This window comes from Diplotaxodon limnothrissa, linkage group LG22 (assembly GCF_057381915.1).
Source record: "Diplotaxodon limnothrissa isolate DT_005_m linkage group LG22, D_limnothrissa_male_GT1.1, whole genome shotgun sequence".
NCBI lineage: Eukaryota > Metazoa > Chordata > Actinopteri > Cichliformes > Cichlidae > Diplotaxodon > Diplotaxodon limnothrissa.
This window is the reverse complement of record NC_140616.1, coordinates 7927566-7952290: the sequence shown is the minus strand read 5'-3', so window position 1 is coordinate 7952290 and position 24725 is coordinate 7927566. Positions and strand designations below refer to the sequence as shown.

At 40.6% G+C, this 24725-nt stretch overlaps 3 protein-coding genes across 3 annotated transcripts in view; 2 read left to right on the top strand and 1 right to left on the bottom strand.

The window, feature by feature from the left end:
- The window catches only part of LOC146609328 (uncharacterized), a 30077-nt gene extending 13131 nt beyond the window's left edge, over window positions 1-16946 (top strand). The window contains exons 14-48 of the mRNA XM_085346997.1: window positions 111-647; window positions 741-820; window positions 940-1089; window positions 1885-2045; window positions 2416-2569; window positions 2817-3011; window positions 3119-3275; window positions 5113-5153; window positions 5263-5465; window positions 5641-5821; window positions 6065-6268; window positions 6993-7143; window positions 7282-7352; window positions 7592-7684; window positions 7890-8122; window positions 9108-9288; window positions 9437-9631; window positions 9988-10138; window positions 10364-10479; window positions 10663-10788; window positions 11015-11165; window positions 11254-11426; window positions 11564-11699; window positions 11859-11981; window positions 12148-12185; window positions 12368-12485; window positions 12586-12701; window positions 13011-13212; window positions 13791-14065; window positions 14142-14313; window positions 15009-15160; window positions 15816-15921; window positions 16003-16251; window positions 16362-16491; window positions 16745-16946. Coding sequence (XP_085203123.1) covers window positions 111-647; window positions 741-820; window positions 940-1089; window positions 1885-2045; window positions 2416-2569; window positions 2817-3011; window positions 3119-3275; window positions 5113-5153; window positions 5263-5465; window positions 5641-5821; window positions 6065-6268; window positions 6993-7143; window positions 7282-7352; window positions 7592-7684; window positions 7890-8122; window positions 9108-9288; window positions 9437-9631; window positions 9988-10138; window positions 10364-10479; window positions 10663-10788; window positions 11015-11165; window positions 11254-11426; window positions 11564-11699; window positions 11859-11981; window positions 12148-12185; window positions 12368-12485; window positions 12586-12701; window positions 13011-13212; window positions 13791-14065; window positions 14142-14313; window positions 15009-15160; window positions 15816-15921; window positions 16003-16251; window positions 16362-16491; window positions 16745-16946 — 5723 coding nt within the window. The remainder of the gene's footprint in view (window positions 1-110; window positions 648-740; window positions 821-939; window positions 1090-1884; window positions 2046-2415; window positions 2570-2816; window positions 3012-3118; window positions 3276-5112; window positions 5154-5262; window positions 5466-5640; window positions 5822-6064; window positions 6269-6992; window positions 7144-7281; window positions 7353-7591; window positions 7685-7889; window positions 8123-9107; window positions 9289-9436; window positions 9632-9987; window positions 10139-10363; window positions 10480-10662; window positions 10789-11014; window positions 11166-11253; window positions 11427-11563; window positions 11700-11858; window positions 11982-12147; window positions 12186-12367; window positions 12486-12585; window positions 12702-13010; window positions 13213-13790; window positions 14066-14141; window positions 14314-15008; window positions 15161-15815; window positions 15922-16002; window positions 16252-16361; window positions 16492-16744) is intronic.
- A 3863-nt stretch (window positions 16947-20809) lies between these two features.
- On the top strand, window positions 20810-23639 carry LOC146609327 (zinc finger MYM-type protein 4-like). The gene is made up of 6 exons (XM_085346996.1): window positions 20810-20972; window positions 21668-21819; window positions 22475-22580; window positions 22662-22910; window positions 23036-23165; window positions 23419-23639. The coding sequence occupies exons 1-6, from the start codon at window positions 20810-20812 to the stop codon at window positions 23618-23620; spliced, it is 1002 nt and encodes a 333-aa protein (XP_085203122.1). The 3' UTR covers window positions 23621-23639.
- Window positions 23640-24399: 760 nt separating this feature from the next.
- LOC146609326 (uncharacterized) overlaps window positions 24400-24725 on the bottom strand; it is a 7118-nt gene continuing 6792 nt past the window's right edge. The window contains exon 10 of the mRNA XM_085346995.1: window positions 24400-24562. Coding sequence (XP_085203121.1) covers window positions 24400-24562 — 163 coding nt within the window. The remainder of the gene's footprint in view (window positions 24563-24725) is intronic.

Genomic DNA, 24725 nt, shown 5'->3' with positions numbered 1-24725 from the left:
ATTTCCGAAGGATGTTTCTTTATTAAAAAGTGAGCTGAAATGTTTAAAAATTAAAAAGTACGAAAAATGCAGATATTCTTCTTACAGATCTGTCTTTGTCTTTTCCACAGGTAAAAAAAGCAAAAGAAAACAAAGCCAAAGAAAGAAAAAGAAGAAGGAGATTGAAAAAGAGCAGCCGGAGCCAAATGAACATGAAGCCGTGAACACAGAGAAAGAAGACAAGGCAGAGGACGTGCCGGTGAAGAGTGACATCAGCAAACCTGTGGAGAAGAAATCTTTTAGCACAGCTCTTGAGCCAAGTATTTATTTCAGTGACGATGATGAGGACATGAATGTGAATTTTGACATCGACATAGACACTGATGACGACGATGATAGAAATGAGGAGATTGCTGCAGACGGTCGCTCAAACAGTTCAGGTACAAAGCCCAGGGTAACAGATGAAGATGCAACAACAGAAGTCAAGAAGAGCAACAAGGATGGTGACGGAGAGCAGAAAAATACGTCTCCAGACGAGCACAGTGCTGATGAAGAGCTCGCAGAGGCAATGGATATCGACACAGAGAACCATGTGGAGGAGGACTATGATGAAGATGATGATTGGATGGATGTGGACAGTAACGCTTCTGCTCCCACTTTAAATGAAGGTAAACTAAATCTGGTGAAAAATGGGTTCATGTTCTGTTAACTGGGAACTGTGGAGAGGTTTGACTCACTAAAGTGGAAATGTGTTTTACTAGTCACAGAAAAGAAGACCAACCTATCGGTGCCCATGGCTCTGATGAAAGAAGTGAAGATAGTAATCCCAAAACTAGACATCGTGAGTCCAGTTTGTTGTTATGTTTTACAACCTGCTGAAAATGACACTTTTAAAAAGTTGAATAAATGTGAGGTCTGTAAGCATCGCTGCATTCTTTACAAACTACTCTTTAAATGTAGGAGAAGGTGCAGCATCCCATCCACATTTCCCAGTTGTCATCTTTGAGTAACAAGCAGCCGGTGGAAGATAAACCCGTCCATGATGACAAGAAACAGAGTGCAAGACCTACTCCACTTACAGAGGTCACAAACAAGCCCAGCTCTGAAAAGGTAGGAAAACTTTCTTCTCTTCCAACGAAGTAGAATTTGTCTGTAAAATATATATTTTCGGTGAAATCATCTGAGCTGAATGTATGAAATATCAGGCCTGTAGAAAGGTGTTTTCCATAATCTATCTATCAATTACAAGGATTAAAACGCTATTGTTGTAGTTTATTTATGTTAAAGTATAAAGTGCCTTGAAGCAAATGTTGTTGTGATTTCGTGCTATATAAATAAAATTGAATTGAACTGAATTGAAAATGATCAAATCCATAAATGTTCTGGATGCCTTTTAAAGTTTTTAAGAGACTAAATGTCCATTAGTTTTATTTTCATAACACATAAAATCTTCTTAAGTCCGACAAACATGCCAGCTGTTTTTCTTTCACTGCACACTCAGATTGATTTCTTTTGTCAGTAAAACTTTGATACCATTAAAGGGATCACTTGGATTATGAGAACAGCTCTATCAGAGGCAGATCTCCCTCGTGCTGTCAGAACAGCTCAGACCCATCAGGGCGTGGTCACAGGATCTCTGTGTTCAGGTGTCTGACTCTGGGAAATTGCTAGCATGGTCTGTGGATTGAAGGTGGTTCTCGCTAGTAAGTTGGAGACCAGCTGAACACCTCCTCATGCTATTGCTGAACTGTCTTTGGGGGCTGTGTCAGAGATCGTCTTTAGCGCACCACGGCAATGGCAATCTGTGTTTTACACGTTTGGGTTTTAGTGTTGTAGCTCATCAGTGCATAAAATGCTGTAAAAATGTGTTTAATCAACTCTGTGATTTACACTTTTACATTTCAGGCAGTGCACATGAACTGCTCCCGCTGCAAAAAGAGCATGATGAAGGGACACACTGCTTACCAGAAGAAGGGCTTCTCAGACGTCTTCTGCTCCAAAAACTGTCTGTTTGAGATGTTTTCTTACAACAAACCAGCCACCAAGACCTGTCACCAATGTCATAAGTGAGTGTTGTTGAAACTGTGCTCTGTTCTCGATGACTAACAGGCACGGACTGTTTTAATTTATTTCTATTAAAGACTTTCATCCACTTGAGGGCAGCATAACCAAAGAGTATATACAACAATATGACATTATAATGACATTAAGTTATAAACTGCATGACGTCACTGTTAGTTAAGCAGCCACCAGATGATTGCTCAGTTTAGACCCGTGTTTCAGAGCAGCTCCTGATGGAATCATCTGCTGAATGAATCGCTTTGTCCAGCAGGTGACGATTATTTAATTAATTTCTCCTGTTTGTCGCTGAGCAGGTAGGATGGTTATAGGATATATAAGTGTCTGTGTTAAGTGTTTGTCCTCCCCTTCGATCAGAGCGATATCGCAGCCTCTGGACCTCATCATGGCTGCTGTGGACACTAAAGGAACTATGAAGGACTTCTGCAGCCCGGCTTGCTTGAGCTCTTTCAAGTCTGCATCCACCCAAACACAAAAGTCAGTCTGCAACATATGCAAAAAAGTCTGCAGTGTAAGCACTTTTTTTTTTCTTTTGATACCTGGGTGTTCAGAGTTTTTATTTTTCCCTTTATTATGGTTAAAAAAAATCGTATTTGTTGCCTTTAATTGCATGTACATGCACATCACAGTGTCTCCTTTAAGAGCTGTATGTCTTTATTATCCCGTTCAATGGCATTTTATTAATATTAATAACTAAACAAAAAAGTTTTTTATAATCCATGATCTTATGTCCACGGCTCCTTTCTCACTGACTTCAGACCAAATGTGAGCTGACCCTGAACGAGGCAGTCATCAGGTTTTGCAGCCACGCATGCTTCGATGATTTCTGCAAGAACAACATGGGCATCTGTGAGAACTGCAGCTCTGTGTGCCGCAGCAAACCGCTCACGCTGAAGCTGGAGGATGATAACAAAACATTCTGCAGCGGTGGTTGTCTGAAGCGGTTCAAAGAGGTGCGGATACATCAGAGAGGGAAAATGCAAAGTTGTGGGACCAAAATGTTGTAATAATCTACACAAAAACCCAAAGATCTCTTTTTAAAAAAACATTTATTCTGCAGAACTCCAGGATGCTCCTACGCTGCACCACTTGCCTCTTTTCTCGACCTGTCTTTGACATGGTTAACTTTAAAAACGATGAGAACGTGGTGCAGCTCTTCTGCGGCCGCATTTGTGTGAAATCTTACAAGCTGCGACTGACAGATGAGATGGATCAAGGTAATCCACAGTGAATCTGTCAAACGTCCATTTTTCACATCTTTTTACTGGATCTTCAGGTCAAAATCAGAGACGTTATAAAAGACGTATAGCACTCACTTCTTAAAACGAAACAATTTAAACTGTTTTTATCACATACAAGTTATTCTCTCACCAGACATTTAATCAGGTACATCTTGCTAGCACTGTGTTGACCCCTTTAGCTTTCAAAACAGCCATAATCCTTCATGGTATAGTTTCATAAATTTTGGTTCATGTCGGCATGATAGCATCACACAGTTGCTGCAGATTTGTCAGCTGCATGTCAGCAAATATCCTGTTCCACCACCTCCCAAAGGTGCTCGATTGGGTTCTGGTGAGTTCTATTTGAGTGCAGTGAACTCATCGTCATGTTCAAGAACCAGTTTGACATGATCTGAAAATTCTGACATCAGAGGATGGCTGCTTCCAGGCCCTGTGGCAGAGGTTTTGGGCACATTGTAACCACTGAATTTACCAAAACCAAAGTATTCTAGAGTCAAATCTGAGGCCATCTCTCTGACAGCCAAAGCTTGGCTGAAATCGGGTCACAAAGGGATGGAATTGGTCAGCAACAGTACTCGGGTAGGCTTTGGCATTTAACCGGTGCTCAACTGTGCCAAGAAATGATCTTGCACACTGTTAGACCCCCACCAATCTGAACTGTTGATACAAGGCAGAATCGATCAATGCTTTCATATTGTTCTTGCCAGATTCTGTCCATACCATCCCAGTATCAGCAGTAATCAGACAAGGCCACATTCTTCCAATCTTCTACTGTCTAATTTTAATGAGCTCAGTTTTCTTAGCTGAAAGGTGTGGTTGGAACAGCCAGAGAAAGGCTTAGAGTTTCCCCCTCAAAACCCCAGAGATGGTTTAGTGTGAAATGATAATATAATTGAAATTAATGAATTATGTTTGTGTAGCATTTATCTGCATACTTGTGGAGGAATAGGGTGTGAGGAAAATCTTGGGTTGTCATAGATTTCATAAAAAATAGGACCACAGTGCTCTGATGCCACGTCTAAAAGGTAAAATAAAATCATACTGTGCCATGAGAAGCCACAGAATCCAGCAGCGAGGCAGTGTAACTACTGCAAAAACAGTTCAGACTGAATCAGCCTTTCAAGTGGCACTCCTATCTCTTTTTCTTCCTTTTCACTCTTTTGAGGTTTCCTCATATTCAGAAGTGATAGTGTTGTGGTCAAATTTTCACTGTCACTATTTCAAAACCAAAAGCGACTGAATGATAACTTTTTCACAGGATTTACAAATAATCAAAAACTCTCATTTTGTAATAACCATGATGTTGTTATATGAAGATAGTAATAAGACTATTGATGTGTTTGTTAACAAACATGTCTCTATAAAGAGAAATCTAGTAACAGAAAAACATAGAATTCAAATACTGTTGGTAGAAGTCTGTGATGTTGTGACTTGTTGTACTTTTACTTGCTAAATCCAAGCAATCACCTTAACTGTAGGTAAAAGGCTCATCTTACAAATCTCTGCATCCTGTCTTTGCTTTTATTCTGAAAGTTCTTAACAGAAGTATCGATTTCTTTTCCCTTTATTATAATTCTCTTCATTCGTCTTGACATCTTCTATTTAAAAAGTGTCCATATGCCTCCAACATGTGAGATAAATCCAGTAAGTGTTTCTTAAGTGTGTCCCAACAAGCCTTACGTTGACTTTGTGTGGAGGAGGAAAGTTTGGATCATATTTAATAATTTCATCTGTGTGACTCCTAAAGGTTATTGATCAAGTCATGAACAGCAGCTGTATTTTCAGTAATCACATGTCTGATTTCTCCCTTCAGTGAAGAGAAAAAACGATAACCAATCAAAAGAGACAAACACTGTGAGTATGCTTTGTTTCTTTTTCCGCTTCAGTCACAGAAAACAGAGCTTACATTCAAGTCTGGGGAAGATTTCTAATCCCTATATACTAACAGAGGCTCTTCCCACAGGAGGATGCTGTCGAACCAAACGACACAGTGTTGCTCATCGCCGACGAGTGCACGCTCTGTTTCCACTGCAAAAAGAATTTGTTGGAAGGAGAGACACTTTACAAGCCGAAAGACACAGAGGAGTTTTTTTGCTCCATGGCCTGCTTACATGAAAAGCGTTGCGAGATCAAAATACCCATCAAAAAGTGCCACAACTGCTTTCAGTAAGTCTGTATTTTAATTCTCCATTTAAATGAGCAGCGGGGTTAAATGCACAAAAACAAACATTCTACAGATTCAACAGGTTTGTGAATGTGCTAACTTGACATGCTGATCTACAAAAAATTTAATCTCAGTGACTCAGAAATCTCTTTGATCTCTTTCATCTTATTTCTTCAGGGTGATTGCGCGACCTCAAAACATCATCCTGGCTCCGGTGGATGATTCGGGAACTATGAAGGAGTTGTGCAGCGATACATGTCTCTCCTCCGTCACATCCAAAATGAAAAAGGCTGCTACTAAGCCTCCACCAAAAGAGGGACCTAGTTCACAGTGCAGGATGTGTGCCAGATGTTGTTATGTAAGGAAAAGAAATAAAGTAAATTACTCTGAACTCTGTTTTATATGCATTAGGGATTGTAGCGCATTTGTCATGAACTGTTTAAGGATTCTTAGACAATGCTGGAGGCGAGTGTTTGTGACAATTAAAAAAAAGCTGCAGAATATCTCCATCCTTTTACTTTAAAACTTGCTGTTATTATTATCACGTTCATAATATATTTTTGTAATAACTACTCTTAACACATTCCGTTTCCAACCTTAGTGCAAACTCACGGTGACCCTGAACGGCGTGGTCCACAGACTTTGCAGTGACTCCTGCTTCATGAGCTACCGCAAAGTCAACAACCTGCGCTTGTCTCTCTGCGACATGTGTGACGCCGTCTGCTACAACAAATGTCTCGTGGTCAAGCTGGAGGACGGCAGTAAAGCCCTCTGCAGTGATGAATGTCTGGTCAAGTTTAAAGAGGTGCAGAAATAAAAACAAAACAAAAAAAAAACCCAAACACATTATCTCCATATTTGACAAAAAGACTTGAATGTGCCTAAAACAACACATTTGCCTAAAACAAAGGGCAAAGGAAGGACTCCTTTTTAACAGGAAGAGATTGCTGGCAGGTGGCTAGTTGAGAGGAAAGAGAACGAGGAGCATGTTTTATTATTTTTAGTTATTAGAACTGTTAATTACTAATCATAATCAAGCAACCATGTCCGTGGTAAAGTAGCTATGTGCAGGTAACATGAGGCCATCTTTTATATATTCCCATAATGTATTTGTGCTTAATGTAACTCCATCATATAATCCAGACATCCTGTTACTGTGTCAGTATGAGGAAAGCGCACAGAAATTATTAAATGTTCTTTAAATGTTATTTCAGGACCGGATGTTTGAAAACTAAGGACTTGAGAAATAAAAAGAAATCAGGGCACATTTAACCCATAGAGCATCCGATAATTTAAACGAACTAATAACAGGTCATCACCAGGCTTTGTGTTTCATGTGTTAAGCAAAACATGTGCAGCTTAAATGCAAACAGCAAAATGTTATAACTTCTGTTAAAGACACTCAGTTCAGTTTTAAAAACCATTATGAGTCTCACCTTCATAAATGTGGAGTAGGCATAATACTTTACAACATATGTCTAAGGTAATGGTGTTCTTCATCTCACATTTTTCATTCGTTATCTTTGCAGAAAGTTGGCACTCGTCAGCTCTGCCCCATGTGCCAGACGTCCCATCAGCTGTCAGACATGATTGAAAATAAAAATGATGAAGGCAGGCTGGAGTTCTTCTGCAGCAACAGGTGTATGATGGTGTACGAGGCCCAGACCTTCACTGTGACGGGTATCTCCAGTCATATTTCAAACTGCAGAGAAAGTGTGCTCTATTGTGCTGTGCTCGCTGAACTTTGCAGTTGGACAGCAGTTTTTAAGCTTTTAGGTGTCAAAAGCAGAAATATTGTTCATGCTTTTGTTCTTATAGACAAGAAAAGCTCTTCATCTGAAGTTTGTGAGGTTAAAGACGCGAAGCCATCTGTAATACATCTCAACTGCGTAAGTTTTATGTAAAAAATGTCTTCTTTAGTAGCCACACCCAGTTTGGATTCAGTGACAGAATAAATGTTATTAACAACTGAATGATAACAGCAATTCATGATTACAATAAATTCTGTTTATTAAATCTCTTTCCAGTACATTACCACTTACGTTAGAGTCCTCACAGTGCTTCACATGTAGGCCTTTGCTATTAACCTTACACAGTTAATCCAAATCTCTCTTGCCTCTTCATCAAGATCAAAACAGAGCCCATCGATGAGGGGTACAGCCAGAGTCTCACAGCCTCAGTTTCTCATCAGGACATCAAGAAGGAGCCAAATGTAGTAAAGGTAAGATACTCAATCATTATCAATCATTTTCCCCTTTACATTATACAGTAACTTCTTTATTATTTCAGTTAGATATTACTGGACACAATGATGTCATTTATTGTAACTAGAAAAACATAGACAGCACATTAAATCATCTAAATATCCAGGGGATCATTTAAACAGCACTCCACCCGCGCATCGTCTCCTGTTCTGGTTTTTACAGGAGGACTTAAAGATTGGGTCGGTTTTCTCCTTGACCGATGAATCCAAACCTGCAGAGCCCTCGCTCACCAACACGGATGTCCCTGCATCGTGCTCCGCCTGCAAACAGGTCCTCATGGATGGAGAGACAGTTTACCAGAGGAAAAACCACACTGGCACATTCTGCTCCACTTCCTGCCTCCTGAAATGTTACCAAAAGATACCAGTTTGGAGGACGTGCCACTTCTGTCTTCAGTGAGTCTAACAGTCCCAGTCTTTGGTTGCTGGACTGCTCTTGTGAGAGTGATAACTTAAGATTGTCATTTGTACTTAGAAACATATAATTGTTTGTATGTTGTTAAATGTCTCATCCTTATTTAGGTCTGCTAAGGTTCTGGGTGCATTCTCTGTTCACTCCCTTCTGCTGTTAGGTGTACCTTATACACATGTTAAGTTAGGGGTGGCTGTAGCTCAGGTGGCAGAGCAGGTCAGCCACTAATCAGAAGGTCGGTGGTTCGATCCCAGGCTGCCTCCTGCATGCCAAATATCCTTGGGCAAGATACTAACTCCATGTTTGCCTACTGGTGGTGGTGCCTGCTGGCGCTGTGTGTGAATGACTGAATGTAGTGTAAAGCGCTTTGGGGTCCTTAGGGACTAAGTAAAGCGCTATACAAATGCAGGCCATTTTACCAAGTTCATGGGAAGGTCGCATCTTGTTTTGTGATATATGGTATGGTGGAACACACGCACTCTATATCTGTTCAGTTACAACAGTTGTTTGTCTTAGTTGGGCTGGTTGGAGGCGCCTCGTGCCAGTCATCTTGGGAGTTGCATTCCTTTGCAGATAACATAGTAAAACATTGCTAGGCCTGGCTGAGCAGGTTTCACAGGGCCATATTTTCACACACACACACACACACACACACACACACAATAAAAGGGGCGCTACGGGAAGTCCGGCCGAGGTTGACAGGGTTCAAGTGGAAGGAACAGCGCTTGACCGTAGTCGGCTTCCCTCGCGAGTGATCAGACGAAGAGCTCCGTCTTGTGTCTTGTTTTGGTGCTGCTTTGGTTGTCTTATTGTTCCAGCAGGGTTTGTGCTTAGATAAACCCAACAGCTCTAATTATTCTTCTTTTTAGGCTCATTCACAGAATAACTGATGTCCTTTAACTTATTTCAACTTCATCTAAACTTCACTCTATTGAATTTTTTTAATCTTACCGTTCCTCGTTTTCTCAGAGTGATAAGAGAGCCTCAGGACATCCTCGAGGCCCCGCTGGATAACGAGGGGACAAAGAAGGATTTCTGCAGCCAGACTTGCCTGTCCTCCTTCAACTACAAGAAACAAGTGTCCACCAAAATACCCGTGGCTCCTGTCTCATCACACTCACAATGCAGCATGTGCAGCAGATATTGCATTGTAAGAGACCAGGGAACAGTTTCTCTAATCTAATTACACGACACTGCCTGCTATAATAGTTTCATCAGTCGATGATTAAGTTGCAGTTTATTTGTTAGCTGGATTCGTGTGTTCTAAATGAGCCTGACCTCTGTTTATCTTCTTGTAGAGCAAACACGAGATCACGAAAGAGGACGCCATCCACAAGATCTGCAGTGAGCCGTGTTTTCTGCGGTTCTGCGGCATGAACAACATCACAGTCTGTGCGAACTGCCGCGCACGCCGTAAAACACCGCTCACGCTCAAGATGGAGGAGGGCGGCAACAAACTTTGCAGTGAAGAGTGCCTGGCCCAATTCAAGCAGGTCTGAAGGATAAAGTTTGCTTTTCCTACTGTTGTGAATGTATTGTGGCAAATATTAAACACATCGGATATGTTAAATAATGAGCCAAAAACCCAGGATTCAGATTGCTTTTGTCACTTAGTGTTAGACAGCTGGGTCTGTATGACATTAAGAAAAGAGGGCATTGCTACACTCATCTGAGGCAGCTTTGGCTGCAAGTTTGCAAGTGTAAGCAGGTTGCAACAAAACTGGATCAAAGGAGGTTCATTTTTCATTTAAGATTTTAGGCAATTTCTAAAAGCAAAATGTTACTTTTTCCTAATCTTCAAAAAATGACACGAGCTGAATTTGAGTCTTTGCTTTTTGTTGTTGCACAGAAAATCCAAACCCCGCAGCCGTGCACAATGTGCCGTAACACTTCTCCGATATCAGACATGGTTGAAAACAAAAGCAGTGAAAATGTTGTGGAGCTCTTCTGCACCAAAAGCTGCGTGTCTGCATTCAAGATCCAGGCTGTCAATTCATCAGGTACGGGACGGATGCTTTGTTCAGCTTCTGTTTGTCTTATTTAGTTCTGTTTGTAACTCAGAAGCTTCAAACTTTCATTGTGTGTTAACTATTTTTTATTTATAAAAGTAAAACCTGGAGATAAAGCATTTTTTAAACTGTATGAAAAGACTTCAAATTCAAAGGTGCAAACATAAATCTGCTCAGTTTCATGCTTTCCTCGATTAAACCTCCCCTTCTCCTCAGCTGCCTCATTGAATTGTGACCACTGTGGTAAGACTGCAGTGCCAACCTGTCACCTTGCCATGTCAGATGCCTCCATCAGAAACTTCTGCACTCTTAAGTGTGGCATGGATTTCAGGGTAATGTATTTAATATATGCTAATAAAACAAAGCCCTCGATTCCCACCCAAAAACATTTAAAAGCACCCAAAGGTGAAATACTTTCTTTACAGCAAGCTTGACTTTAAGATTTTGTTTGTCACATTTCTATCAGAAGTTTTGAACAATGGCTCGCCCATTTCTTTCTTTTGTCTGATTTACAGGAGAGCCAGAATCCAGCAGGAGTCCCCGATCAAAGTCAAAGGGATTTCCTCCATCCACCACCGAAGCTGCTATGCGCCCAGTGTCAAAGCATCGTATTAACTACACCCAAAGTCATCCAGAGAAAGGTACCATTCTCCCGTCCTTTCTTTAAATGTGGAGAACCACAAACAGTGAGGGCTGTGTGGGTTGAAAATTTTGTTGTTTTTTTTCCTCTCTTGATTGTATGCATTGTTAGTTCAACACTGTTTTACACCAGCTGTTAAACTGTCTCTCTGTCACCTGTAAGCTGTTAGAAACATTCATGTTTATGTGGACTGATTTTTATCAAAATATAACCATGTTTGTGTGCAGGAAAAAATATACTTTGCATGTAGTGTGGCCTGTTTTCAAGAATTTAAGAGGGTCAACAGCATCACGGCTACCTGTGAATACTGTAAGAATGAAAGAATCATCAAAGACGTCAAGAGAGTCGGCGGCAAAGACTGCTGCTTCTGCAGCGATGGTAGGGAGAACATGTCAGTGTAGTTTGTTTATGGTCCATTTCACATGATTGGGAAGTTTACTGGAGCCTCATCTTTCTCTTCTCGCAGCCTGCAAGACACTTTTTTGTCAAGAGCTAAAAGGGAAGTGGGGTAAACACTGTCGCTCGTGCAGTTACTGCCAGTCGATATCCAAGAGTCTGGTGACGACACCGGGTGAAGACACGGACATCGAGTTCTGCTCTGAAGCCTGCTGCTCAAAATACAAAATGCTCCTCATCCATGTAAGTGAAGGGTGATGCTCACACTCTGCACAGTCTGTCTGCTGCAGATGAAGGTTCTTTTTCCTTTTACCCTTGAATATAATTTGTAAAAAGACAATTTAATCACCAATTCTTCTCCTAACTGATTTTTTTCTCAGGTGGCAAAATGTGACACCTGCAGTAACAAAGGGAAACTAAAGCAGAGTCTGCCACTGCTGGGAGAGGTCAAATACTTCTGTGGCATGAAGTGTCTCCTGCACTTCTGCAGTAACAAGGTTCAGATGCTCGACGGAGGTATGCACATTTGCTGCTTCATTTGCTCCTGATGGAGCTTCCTGGTTAAGTGAAGGCTATAATTTGTTCTCGAGTCCTGGGTCAGTTACAGGCTTTATAAATCTGTGCTGCAGTTTAATCAGTTACTGGCACCACTGACTGGCTCTCCTCTCTTTCCAGAAGTCTCTTTATCTCCAGTACCTGCAGCACCAGCAGAGTCCTCTCCTGTCATTGGGAATGTTTTATCTTTGGCTAATGCTCTGACCAGGCAGCACAGCGGCCCAGCAGCCTCTCCACAGCTTGGTACACGCACACACACAGACACATTATTTATTAACACATGGTGATATTTCACCCAGGAAATAAACTGAGTAGTAATTGTGGGAAATTGTGATGCTGTGTGTGTTTTGTTTTAGCTGCTCTGACTATAGTTGTTGCCATGTTTTTTCTGGTTATCATTTCTCCACAGGCTCCATCACTGACATTCAAACAAAGGTCATTGGACATGTAAGTCTGCAAAGATGTTTTAATCAATGTGCCTCTATATAAACTTCTGTTTTGATACATTAGAAGTGGCTAAATTTCAGAATGACCTAATAATATGATCTGTGTTACAAATGAAGTTGTCTTTGTCGTCATTTTGATTTGATCGTAGTTGAAGGTGTTTTTGTGACCTGTCTGTTCTTCAGGCCAGCGTTCAGACTGTCCCAAAGGAGCTCAAGAACAAGTCGATCATCTGTACTCCGCTGGTTCATAACAAAGGGGTCTCCTGTACAGAAGAGGCTCTTAACATAGAGACACAAAAAGGTGAAGCACATAAAATGTCTGTTGTGAAACATGAACAGGTACCATCTTTTCAGAATTAACAGTTTTGGTGTTTACTCAATTTTTTCTTTTCTGTTGTTAGAAGACCGTTGTGATCCTAAAGTCGTAGTCCTGCCTGTCCCAGTGCCGGTTTACGTTCCTGTGCCTATGAACATGTACAGCCAGTACACCCCACAGCCGGTGGGCCTGCCCTTACTGGTAAGTAAAACACATCTTTGATCTTAAACAAATATGAGACCATTACTGTAAGATAAATGCTCTCATTCTTTAAAAGTACTTAAATGTTGCTTTGTCATTTCTAGGTTACATATTTTTTAAAAATCCTTGAAGTTTTTTTCTGTTTGAGGGAAAAAACATTTCTGAGTTGTGGTTCATTTAAAAAACGATGATAATTTATTGAAAGCTGTTTGTCCTGCTGCTTTTAACTTTAAGTACATTTGTCATTTGCCGCATTTCAACCTTTTAAACTCAGTAGAAACCCGAGTCTTAAGTCTGTGTTTCCCACAGCTGCCTGTGCCCCTGGTCCTCCGTGTGAACACAGATGGCTCTGAGGCAACGGTGAAATCCACAAAGGAGAGTTTGCATCCTGAAAACTTACAGGGCGAGCTCAACATCAGGCCTGAGACGGAGATAGAGCAGAGCGAGGAAGGGCAGAAGCATGGAAAAATGATAAAAGAGGAAGAAAGACCCAAGCCTTCATCCCTGGAGGGTAAGAATTGTTTTTAATTACATGAAATAATTACAGAGTTATATTTTTACAGGGACAGGACGACCTGTAGTACTCGGGTAAGAAAAGTTAGTTTCCATCATTTATGGACACATGAACCAAACTGAGCCAAACAACTGTTTGTGTCATTGTTATGATCTCATCAGTCATTTATAACTTAATGTTTCGGTTTACTCGGGATGGACGTGACAGTCACAGCTTTGTCAAAGATCCTGTGTCACCATAGAGGGCTGATTAGTGATGTTTCCTGTAAACAAACACACCTTAGTATTACCTGTTAATAATGTTAATACACAGGTTACTATTAGCTTCAACAACACTTACATACAGTGTGTTTTTCGGGTTAGTAATAATAACAGCTGGCTCTACTCCATTTAGCTGCAGTTGTTGAACTTGCTGGTTTTACTGCTTTGAGCTGTCAGAATGTGCTTTGTAAAAGATCTTGGATTATAGGTGCTGTGTTCCTGTAATAAGTGCACATATTTTTTTTCTCTAATAATAAAAAATATCAAGGATAAAAGAACTGTTTCTCTCTCTTGTTTTTTTTCCATTATTTTCAGACCATGCCAGGAGCTGCAGCAGTGACTTGCGTACAGATTTTAAGCCCACTTTTGACAACCAGGAGGATTTCTTTGATACCAGCGCCGGGCCGGTCACTCAGCCGCGAGGCCACAAAACCTCCCCTCCAGTTTCAGATGAGGACATGCCCAGCAGTCCTCTTCCTGACCCCCCACCTCTTTCTCCTCCTTCAGCTCTGGAAACTCCTCGGAGATCACCCGTCGCTCCTCCTGCTCCAATTTTAGTACCACAAACTTTGGACAAAGACAAGAACAAGGTAAGAAACCAGCTGAGCTGGTTAGAAGCTGCGTGATGTTTCCTTTCTGTGGTTTTGACTCTTCTGTGTGTCTCAGGATTGTAACCTGGAGCAGCTTTCAAAGAAAGATGAGCAAGACGCTCCTAAAACAGACTTTACTCAACCAGTGTGTTCAAAGCAAAACACACTCAAGAGTCAATGTGGAGTTGATGCCTGGAAGAGATGGATCAAGTGGAGAGAGTCGCAAACCAACCCGGAGCCCGTTTCTTGTATGTTTTGTAACATTTTTTTACTTGTCTGTAAGCTTTAGATTTTTTCCCTCTTTGAAGTGAGTTTAAAAAAATTCAGGTGGAAAAATCCCAGCAAACACTACTATAGTCATAAACATGCTGTTTTCTGCTTTGTTCGTGCATATGTGCAGGTAGAGGATGGAGCTTTTTCTAACTTTTAAGAACTTCATGCTGCTGTTTGAAAATTTCCCCATTTTTCCTGTGAAGAAGTAACTACACCCTCTACATTGTAGAATCTAGCAGGAATAAATTTCTCTTAAGGTCCTGTCACAGCATTTCAGTTCAGTTGAGGTCTGGACTTTGTGACTTTATTCATTCTGAGCCATCCTGCTGTGCTTGGGATCATTGTCCTGTTCCATGATTCAGTTTGGGCCTCACGTTTGACTCAAAGCCAAATACTTTGGTACACAGAGGAGTCCATGGTCGACTCAGTGACTGCACGATGCCCAGGTCCTGTAGCTGGAAAACAAGGTCAAGTTTGACCTTCGTATAGAGACCATAAAATCCATAGTCCTGTGAGAAACCTTTGTTTTTCCATTCTGAGACAATTCATAAAAAAAGAGCAGATGAATACAATTTGAGTGTAACTTTATTTTTTTTGTATTTTGTCTCATGAAGGCAATGATGTCAAAGCTAATCCACTAAAACCTTTTCGTGACTCTTTCATCTGTTAGCTCATGCACTGACGCTGAAGGCGGACCTCCTTCGTTGCTCTGTGGCTGAACTGAGCGACTGCCTGCTTTGCTTCATCAGGGAGGTGAAACAGTCCGATGGAGAGCCGTACTCCCCCGGCAGGCTGTTCTACCTCTGCCTCAGCATTCAGCTGGTAAGACTAGAAATTACAATATATACATTTATAATTATTAACAAATGGGCTGCCTGATCCTGCTGGTTCTTTCTAACTTGGCTCTCTGGCTCCTTCTCTGGGTGGCTCTTGCTTCCGAGATTGATGGGGGTCCAGGAGTGTGGGGCTTGGGTGGGTTCCTTTTGGGGCTGCTGGTGGTCTTGTGCTTTTGGCCATGGTGCCTGGGTTGTGCTGGCCAGCGCCCTTCTTGGACTTTTGGGTCTGTTTGCTGTCCCTCGGCTTCTGTGGCGTTCTGGGCCCTTCTCTCACTTACTACGTCTGCTGGCTGGCTTAAACTATATCTTCATGCTGGCTTTAGACACTAGTGTGCATGTTTTTCACACAGCACGCTGGTGTTCTCGGCTGGGGATTCTGGGCTTCATGACGTTTGTGTTCTGGTGATTTGGGCGGAGTCGATGGAGGTGGACTTGTTTTTACAGCACAAGCTTCCACATTGATGATAAGATTTAGAGGTTGGGTGAGTGTCATGGGGCTTTCATGCTGCTCCGTGGGCACAGTGATCCAACACTCAGCGATTGTTTACTTTTTCTGTTAATTTCTCACCCACCTGTTTGTCATAACCATATCCTGTGTTTAGTGTTTAATGAGCCATATTTGTTTTTGTCTTTCTCTGTAGTTTTTGGTTCAGAACGGTCGGCTGGAGAACATATTCAGTGATCTCATCTACGACAGGTTTTCCACTGAGTTGACCAAGATCCTTAAACCTTCAGTCACAGGTGGAGGTAAATTATCTTCAGCACCTTAGTTTTTTCCTGTCTTTGATATTTTGATCACGATCATCAGCTGCCTGCTGTTTTTGGCAGGTTGTGTCCTGTCCTGTGTGGAGGAGCAGTTTCTGTGGGACTGTAAACAGCTGGGGGCGTACTCCCCCACTGTCCTGCTCAACACGCTGCTCTTCTTCTTCTGCAAGTACTTTGGCTTCACCACAGTCGAGCAGCACCGCCGGCTGTCCTTTGCAAACATCACACTCTGCACCAAAACCAGCAAGAGCAACACCAAGACCACCTTCCTACGCTTCCACCCACCTACTTGTACAAACCAGGAAGAGTCAGGTACCAAACGGCTGAGGGCCCAAATGAAATTCATGTATAGTAAATTGTATGACATGGAAGTTTACATTTTTACTTAAGTCATGTTGTTGTGGTTTTTGTGTGTTCTTCAGACACGTATGACGTCCCAGCTAAGAAGGTTAAGAAAAACGAGTCTGAGGAGGATTTGCTGGAGATGATGGAGAACCAGGAGAACCCCCTTCGTTGTCCAGTCAGACTCTATGAGTTCTACCTCTCCAAGTGGTCGGTGTCTCTAACTCCTCAGGGATTTATGCCTTATCACCCTTTATCTCCATCTACCAGCTGTATTACTACTCCTAGTTTGAAATTTGCGAACCCATTTAATGCATAAGAAACTGAAACAGTTCTGTATCAACGCTAAAATAAGGTATAAAATGTTTAAAATGTATTTACATTTAGAGATGTCTAACTTTAATGACCTCACATTATTATTATTATCTTTTTTTAAAAACACATTTTCTTCTGTTTCATGTAGTCCCGCATTGCTGAGGCAGCGCAGCGATCTTTTCTACCTCCAGCCAGATCGGAGCTGCCTTCCCAGCAGCCCTCTGTGGTTCTCGCCCGTCCCGCTCAATGACAGCAGCGTGGAAGCCACGATCATCCGAATCCTTGCTGTCCGAGGGCTGCAGGGGGGGGGAGAGAGAGGGTACATGTATGGCCCCGTAACCACTGGATGACCCATCATTTACACCTGATCAGGAGGACTCATTGTTTGAAGGACTTTTTTATTAGGTGCATCAAGATTGATTTAAGAATATATACATAGTAAAAACATCAGCATGATTCAATGAAAGATGGCTGTTTAAAAACACACTGTTTATGAACAAGTGGCAGAAAGACACCAGATGTTTCCATCAGCAGCTGGTGGAAGCTAAAAATAGAGCTAAAAGAAACTTTAGAGATTACAGCTGAATTTAAAACTGTTTCTTAAACTGTGAATAAGAGTTTCATCATGCCAGCTCCATATGTCAATACTATATCACCAGTTTGCCTTGAATTTTGGCTGATCAGTCAGTCAGCAGGCGTGTGAAAGAAGAAACCTCCCAGCAATATAAAATCTGAACAGAAACCCGCCTCACATCTGTGCAAGTGTTCCTGTCATAGCTCGTTCCACATCAAGTTGGCAGCGATGTTTTGTTTTCTCTTCGTGCTGCTGATTGCGAGAGCTGGTTAAAAGGCTGATCTGAACCCTATATAACTCCTCTGTGAGGTCAGACACTGATGTAAATTCTTAAAAGTTACAACAAAAAAAGGTGTTTCACAGGTGACATTGCAGTTTTAGCACATAATACATACATTAAAAAAAAAATCAGGAACAAACTAATCATTAACATTTATCTCATTTTAAATGGTGTATATATCTTTTCATTAAACATCTCTGAAAGGAAGCTTTAAAAGTTTGCAACATTAGCTTTCATTGTGTCCTGTACTCTCACCTCTACTTCCTGAATTAAATTTAGACGCACAGAGCCACAGCTGGTTTCTCACAAATACTTCTATGAGTTACTTTGCAGGAAATAGCAAACCAATACATCGGCCCCATCTTCGCACAGTCCTGTCCATCAGGATCTTCTTCAGTCAAATCATTTGGCTCATCATGAAAAAACCAAAATGTCAAACTAAGGGATGAAGAACAGAACGGGCATTAAGTGTAAAAGCTAAACTTTGATTCTGAAAATGAACAAAAACATTTTGATAATTTGTTCAGTGTTCTTTTTATATGCCAGTACTGCATGTCATAAAATCTGGTTCCTCTTTCTCACTGTTTGTGTTTTGTCGCGGTCGTTCTAAGCCCTTCTCTTTCTGCTCACCACCTCACTGTCACTGAGTACCGCTGGTCTCTCTTCTTTCTGTCTTTTCCTTACACTATAATCCACCGTCTAAGGTGACTGTTATTGTGAATAGGCAAACCATGTAGTACATTTCATATGTATGAAGTGTAATATAATGTAATTGGGCTGAATCAAACCTTTCATTCAGCGGTGAGCCGTCCACCCACAACCATCTGCCCTCTACTGCTGAGTCTGTCAGTCCGATCCAGAAAAGGTCGTCATAGCTCTCGATTTTTTGTTGAATAGCTATCCTCAAGAAACTCTAAACAGAAAAAAATGATTAAGTTACTTTGTGAATGATGATGAAACATGAGGGTGAGAACCTGCAGGAGGGGTTTGTACCTGCTCCTCTTTGCTGTCTATCTTAACCAGGTCTCCTCCTTTAGTGCTACATCCAGTGCTGCTCACATTCCAGGATGATTTGCTTGTGGAGAAAAAATAGCACTTTTCTCCATGTTGCTTCCAGCCATCTTCACATTTATAACATGGATCATCTTTGAAGAAATTGCATCAAAGACTTCAGTGAAGTGGAAGAAATCATGTTGATGTTTGTGTGATTTGGAGTCTGTCCTGCAGTTACAATCTAACATACTGATTCTGTCAGTCCATCCTTCTCTTCAATCAGAGGATTGAAAAAGCACATCAAAGACAAAATATAAAACTTACTCGTAGTTGTATCAGGAGGTTGTGGGGTTGTAGGCGGTATCCTGCTGTACGATTGTGTTACTGTTATGAAAAAAATAAAGATTTTCATAAAATTTCAGCAGAAACACTTTGTTTTTTTAAATTTGGCTATATATAGATGTGTGTGTGTGTGTGTGTGTGTGTGTGTCTTGCGCACACACGTGTGTGTGTGTATATATATGTATGTGTGTATATATATATATATATATATATATATATATATATATATATATATATATATATATATATATATATACACATAAAATACAAAAAAGAAAAAATGCAAATCAGTCAGTAACATTTTTGGTTTCATTTGCATTTAAGTTGCAGAGTCTATAGCCAAGGAGAAGATCTTTGTTACTAGAACTTCTCTTATGTCAGTAAATTTGTCCCAATTTTGATCACATTTGAGGAGGTTTTGGTAGCATGCAGGTAAAAAATATATCTATATAAACAGAGAGTAGAGTAACATGGCTACTGAACTGAACGCACAGCACAACCATTTAAAAACTGTTTCATGAACTGTATAGTAAAATGATGATTATTTCTAATTAAATATAGTTGTTATATATATGTAGTATACTGAAAAGTCATATATTTAATTTGTTTAAAAACAAATGTCAGATATTCTTCTTCCACTGACGGCGACAGCACACTAAGACTCATAAAGAAGAATATCTGAGCTGCAGTTTAATTATGATTTTTAATTTCTAGGTTACAAATAAAAATAATCAATTACATATATTTAACATATGAATTACAAAAAAACCCATTGTGTTAAAATGCATAGTTCCACCTCAGAGTAAAACACATTTATGAATGACTTTCCCATACATCCAATTTATTAATGATGTTATAACTCAAAATTATGTAATGTTATGGATTTATTAACCTTAAATAAATAAATAATTAACTGTAATAAAGTGCACGTGTTGGTTAAGATGCAGGTGATTAAGCAGGTGATTGTATAGCTCACTGGACTTTAACAGCTAAATTACTGTTAAAATTTATTTTCTTTTCAATTAAAATTCTGGAAAATTTGTCCTGAAGCCTGGATTTTAAAATAAAAGGATTAAATATGATGCAGATTAATTAAAAAGTCACAAGTTAAGGTTTTCTTCACAATTTTATAGTAAACATTCTGATAATCAATTTACAGTAGATCAGACACTTATCAGTAAAGCTACATGAATAGAACTACAAACTCACAGAGATAAATTACCACGAGAGCCGATACCAGGAGAACACAGACAACCAGCACGGCCACTCTGAGCTTTAACGCATTGTTTGATTTTGCATGTTGGGAGTGAAGAGCTTCACCTGATTCAGAGGAGACAGAAAGTGAACACACAAGTACGTAAACATTTAATAAATAGTGCTAACTGTAGTGCAGTTGAGGAATGCTGTAAAGATATGTGTTTGTGTTTGTCTTGTTTAAAATGATTTTTTTTTAAACAGGTGAGAATCAGAGCTGGATTAGACCAATGAGAAACATGACACAGTTTATGTTACATAACAATATGGTTGACTTTCTTATTCTTTTTCTTCATAAATGAGGTTTTTATATTTTTCTGTGATAAAACCCAGAATACAGACTTAAGATATTTCACCTAAAAGAGTATTGTTTAATTTCAGAACAAGCCAGTAAAAATGTAAATGGGCCATTAAAACTCTGAGCCACTGACCTGAAGGCTGTTAAGTTGGACACTGAATTATTATTAATATTAATTAATGTCTGCACCATTATAACATCTTTTTTTTTTTTTAGCAGCATAAAAACCTCCTATCAATATCAGAAAGCCTTCCAAGAAGACAGAGTTAGTTTAGGTTGCTTATGCATTTTATTTAATTTGACTTTGACTTTTGACTGTACTTTAGATTATTTATATATTTTTGCATTTCAGAAAATGTTTTCTTTAAAAAAAATAATTTCAGTATGGCATGTACATACAATCGAAGGGTTTAGTTTTTGTTTTTTGACAGATGTTGTATGCAGTTAAACTTTAAACACTGCAATTTCTAAAATGGAAACCAATGAGCAGTTCATTTTGAAAGACTTGTGTTTTTGCCCATTTACTCAACCAGTGTGTTCAAAGCAAAACACACTCAAGAGTCAATGTGGAGTTGATGCCTGGAAGAGATGGATCAAGTGGAGAGAGTCGCAAACCAACCCGGAGCCCGTTTCTTGTATGTTTTGTAACATTTTTTTACTTGTCTGTAAGCTTTAGATTTTTTCCCTCTTTGAAGTGAGTTTAAAAAAATTCAGGTGGAAAAATCCCAGCAAACACTACTATAGTCATAAACATGCTGTTTTCTGCTTTGTTCGTGCATATGTGCAGGTAGAGGATGGAGCTTTTTCTAACTTTTAAGAACTTCATGCTGCTGTTTGAAAATTTCCCCATTTTTCCTGTGAAGAAGTAACTACACCCTCTACATTGTAGAATCTAGCAGGAATAAATTTCTCTTAAGGTCCTGTCACAGCATTTCAGTTCAGTTGAGGTCTGGACTTTGTGACTTTATTCATTCTGAGCCATCCTGCTGTGCTTGGGATCATTGTCCTGTTCCATGATTCAGTTTGGGCCTCACGTTTGACTCAAAGCCAAATACTTTGGTACACAGAGGAGTCCATGGTCGACTCAGTGACTGCACGATGCCCAGGTCCTGTAGCTGGAAAACAAGGTCAAGTTTGACCTTCGTATAGAGACCATAAAATCCATAGTCCTGTGAGAAACCTTTGTTTTTCCATTCTGAGACAATTCATAAAAAAAGAGCAGATGAATACAATTTGAGTGTAACTTTATTTTTTTTGTATTTTGTCTCATGAAGGCAATGATGTCAAAGCTAATCCACTAAAACCTTTTCATGACTCTTTCATCTGTTAGCTCATGCACTGACGCTGAAGGCGGACCTCCTTCGTTGCTCTGTGGCTGAACTGAGCGACTGCCTGCTTTGCTTCATCAGGGAGGTGAAACAGTCCGATGGAGAGCCGTACTCCCCCGGCAGGCTGTTCTACCTCTGCCTCAGCATTCAGCTGGTAAGACTAGAAATTACAATATATACATTTATAATTATTAACAAATGGGCTGCCTGATCCTGCTGGTTCTTTCTAACTTGGCTCTCTGGCTCCTTCTCTGGGTGGCTCTTGCTTCCGAGATTGATGGGGGTCCAGGAGTGTGGGGCTTGGGTGGGTTCCTTTTGGGGCTGCTGGTGGTCTTGTGCTTTTGGCCATGGTGCCTGGGTTGTGCTGGCCAGCGCCCTTCTTGGACTTTTGGGTCTGTTTGCTGTCCCTCGGCTTCTGTGGCGTTCTGGGCCCTTCTCTCACTTACTACGTCTGCTGGCTGGCTTAAACAATATCTTCATGCTGGCTTTAGACACTAGTGTGCATGTTTTTCACACAGCACGCTGGTGTTCTCGGCTGGGGATTCTGGGCTTCATGACGTTTGTGTTCTGGTGATTTGGGCGGAGTCGATGGAGGTGGACTTGTTTTTACAGCACAAGCTTCCACATTGATGATAAGATTTAGAGGTTGGGTGAGTGTCATGGGGCTTTCATGCTGCTCCGTGGGCACAGTGATCCAACACTCAGCGATTGTTTACTTTTTCTGTTAATTTCTCACCCACCTGTTTGTCATAACCATATCCTGTGTTTAGTGTTTAATGAACCATATTGGTTTTTGTCTTTCTCTGTAGTTTTTGGTTCAGAACGGTCGGCTGGAGAACATATTCAGTGATCTCATCTACGACAGGTTTTCCACTGAGTTGACCAAGATCCTCAAACCTTCAGTCACAGGTGGAGGTAAATTATCTTCAGCACCTTAGTTTTTTCCTGTCTTTGATATTTTGATCACGATCATCAGCTGCCTGCTGTTTTTGGCAGGTTGTGTCCTGTCCTGTGTGGAGGAGCAGTTTCTGTGGGACTGTAAACAGCTGGGGGCGTACTCCCCCACTGTCCTGCTCAACACGCTGCTCTTCTTCTTCTGCAAGTACTTTGGCTTCACCACAGTCGAGCAGCACCGCCGGCTGTCCTTTGCAAACATCACACTCTGCACCAAAACCAGCAAGAGCAACACCAAGACCACCTTCCTACGCTTCCACCCACCTACTTGTACAAACCAGGAAGAGTCAGGTACCAAACCTGACTCTTTGGTTTTGAATAGGGCCCAAATGAAATTCATGTATAGTAAATTGTATGACATGGAAGTTTACATTTTTACTTAAGTCATGTTGTTGTGGTTTTTGTGTGTTCTTCAGACACGTATGACGTCCCAGCTAAGAAGGTTAAGAAAAACGAGTCTGAGGAGGATTTGCTGGAGATGATGGAGAACCAGGAGAACCCCCTTCGTTGTCCAGTCAGACTCTATGAGTTCTACCTCTCCAAGTGGTCGGTGTCTCTAACTCCTCAGGGATTTATGCCTTATCACCCTTTATCTCCATCTACCAGCTGTATTACTACTCCTAGTTTGAAATTTGCGAACCCATTTAATGCATAAGAAACTGAAACAGTTCTGTATCAACGCTAAAATAAGGTATAAAATGTTTAAAATGTATTTACATTTAGAGATGTCTAACTTTAATGACCTCACATTATTATTATTATCTTTTTTTAAAAACACATTTTCTTCTGTTTCATGTAGTCCCGCATCGCTGAGGCAGCGCAGCGATCTTTTCTACCTCCAGCCAGATCGGAGCTGCCTTCCCAGCAGCCCTCTGTGGTTCTCGCCCGCCCCGCTCAATGACAGCAGCGTGGAAGCCACGATCATCCGAATCCTTGCTGTCCGAGGGCTGCAGGGGGGGGGAGAGAGAGGGTACATGTATGGCCCCGTAACCACTGGATGACCCATCATTTACACCTGATCAGGAGGACTCATTGTTTGAAGGACTTTTTTATTAAGTGCATCAAGATTGATTTAAGAATATATACATAGTAAAAACATCAGCATGATTCAATGAAAGATGGCTGTTTAAAAACACACTGTTTATGAACAAGTGGCAGAAAGACACCAGATGTTTCCATCAGCAGCTGGTGGAAGCTAAAAATAGAGCTAAAAGAAACTTTAGAGATTACAGCTGAATTTAAAACTGTTTCTTAAACTGTGAATAAGAGTTTCATCATGCCAGCTCCATATGTCAATACTATATCACCAGTTTGCCTTGAATTTTGGCTGATCAGTCAGTCAGCAGGCGTGTGAAAGAAGAAACCTCCCAGCAATATAAAATCTGAACAGAAACCCGCCTCACATCTGTGCAAGTGTTCCTGTCATAGCTCGTTCCACATCAAGTTGGCAGCGATGTTTTGTTTTCTCTTCGTGCTGCTGATTGCGAGAGCTGGTTAAAAGGCTGATCTGAACCCTATATAACTCCTCTGTGAGGTCAGACACTGATGTAAATTCTTAAAAGTTACAACAAAAAAAGGTGTTTCACAGGTGACATTGCAGTTTTAGCACATAATACATACATTAAAAAAAAAATCAGGAACAAACTAATCATTAACATTTATCTCATTTTAAATGGTGTATATATCTTTTCATTAAACATCTCTGAAAGGAAGCTTTAAAAGTTTGCAACATTAGCTTTCATTGTGTCCTGTACTCTCACCTCTACTTCCTGAATTAAATTTAGACGCACAGAGCCACAGCTGGTTTCTCACAAATACTTCTATGAGTTACTTTGCAGGAAATAGCAAACCAATACATCGGCCCCATCTTCGCACAGTCCTGTCCATCAGGATCTTCTTCAGTCAAATCATTTGGCTCATCATGAAAAAACCAAAATGTCAAACTAAGGGATGAAGAACAGAACGGGCATTAAGTGTAAAAGCTAAACTTTGATTCTGAAAATGAACAAAAACATTTTGATAATTTGTTCAGTGTTCTTTTTATATGCCAGTACTGCATGTCATAAAATCTGGTTCCTCTTTCTCACTGTTTGTGTTTTGTCGCGG

What these genes read in the sequence shown, in the direction of transcription:
- LOC146609327 (XM_085346996.1), top strand. Translation starts at nt 20,810, where the DNA reads ATGGAAACCAATGAGCAGTTCATTTTGAAAGACTTGTGTTTTTGCCCA. An exon ending in CAACCCGGAGCCCGTTTCTT is followed by an intron (nt 20,973 to 21,667) that starts GTATGTTTTGTA and finishes TTCATCTGTTAG; the next exon opens with CTCATGCACTGACGCTGAAG. An exon ending in GAGTTCTACCTCTCCAAGTG is followed by an intron (nt 23,166 to 23,418) that starts GTCGGTGTCTCT and finishes TGTTTCATGTAG; the next exon opens with TCCCGCATCGCTGAGGCAGC.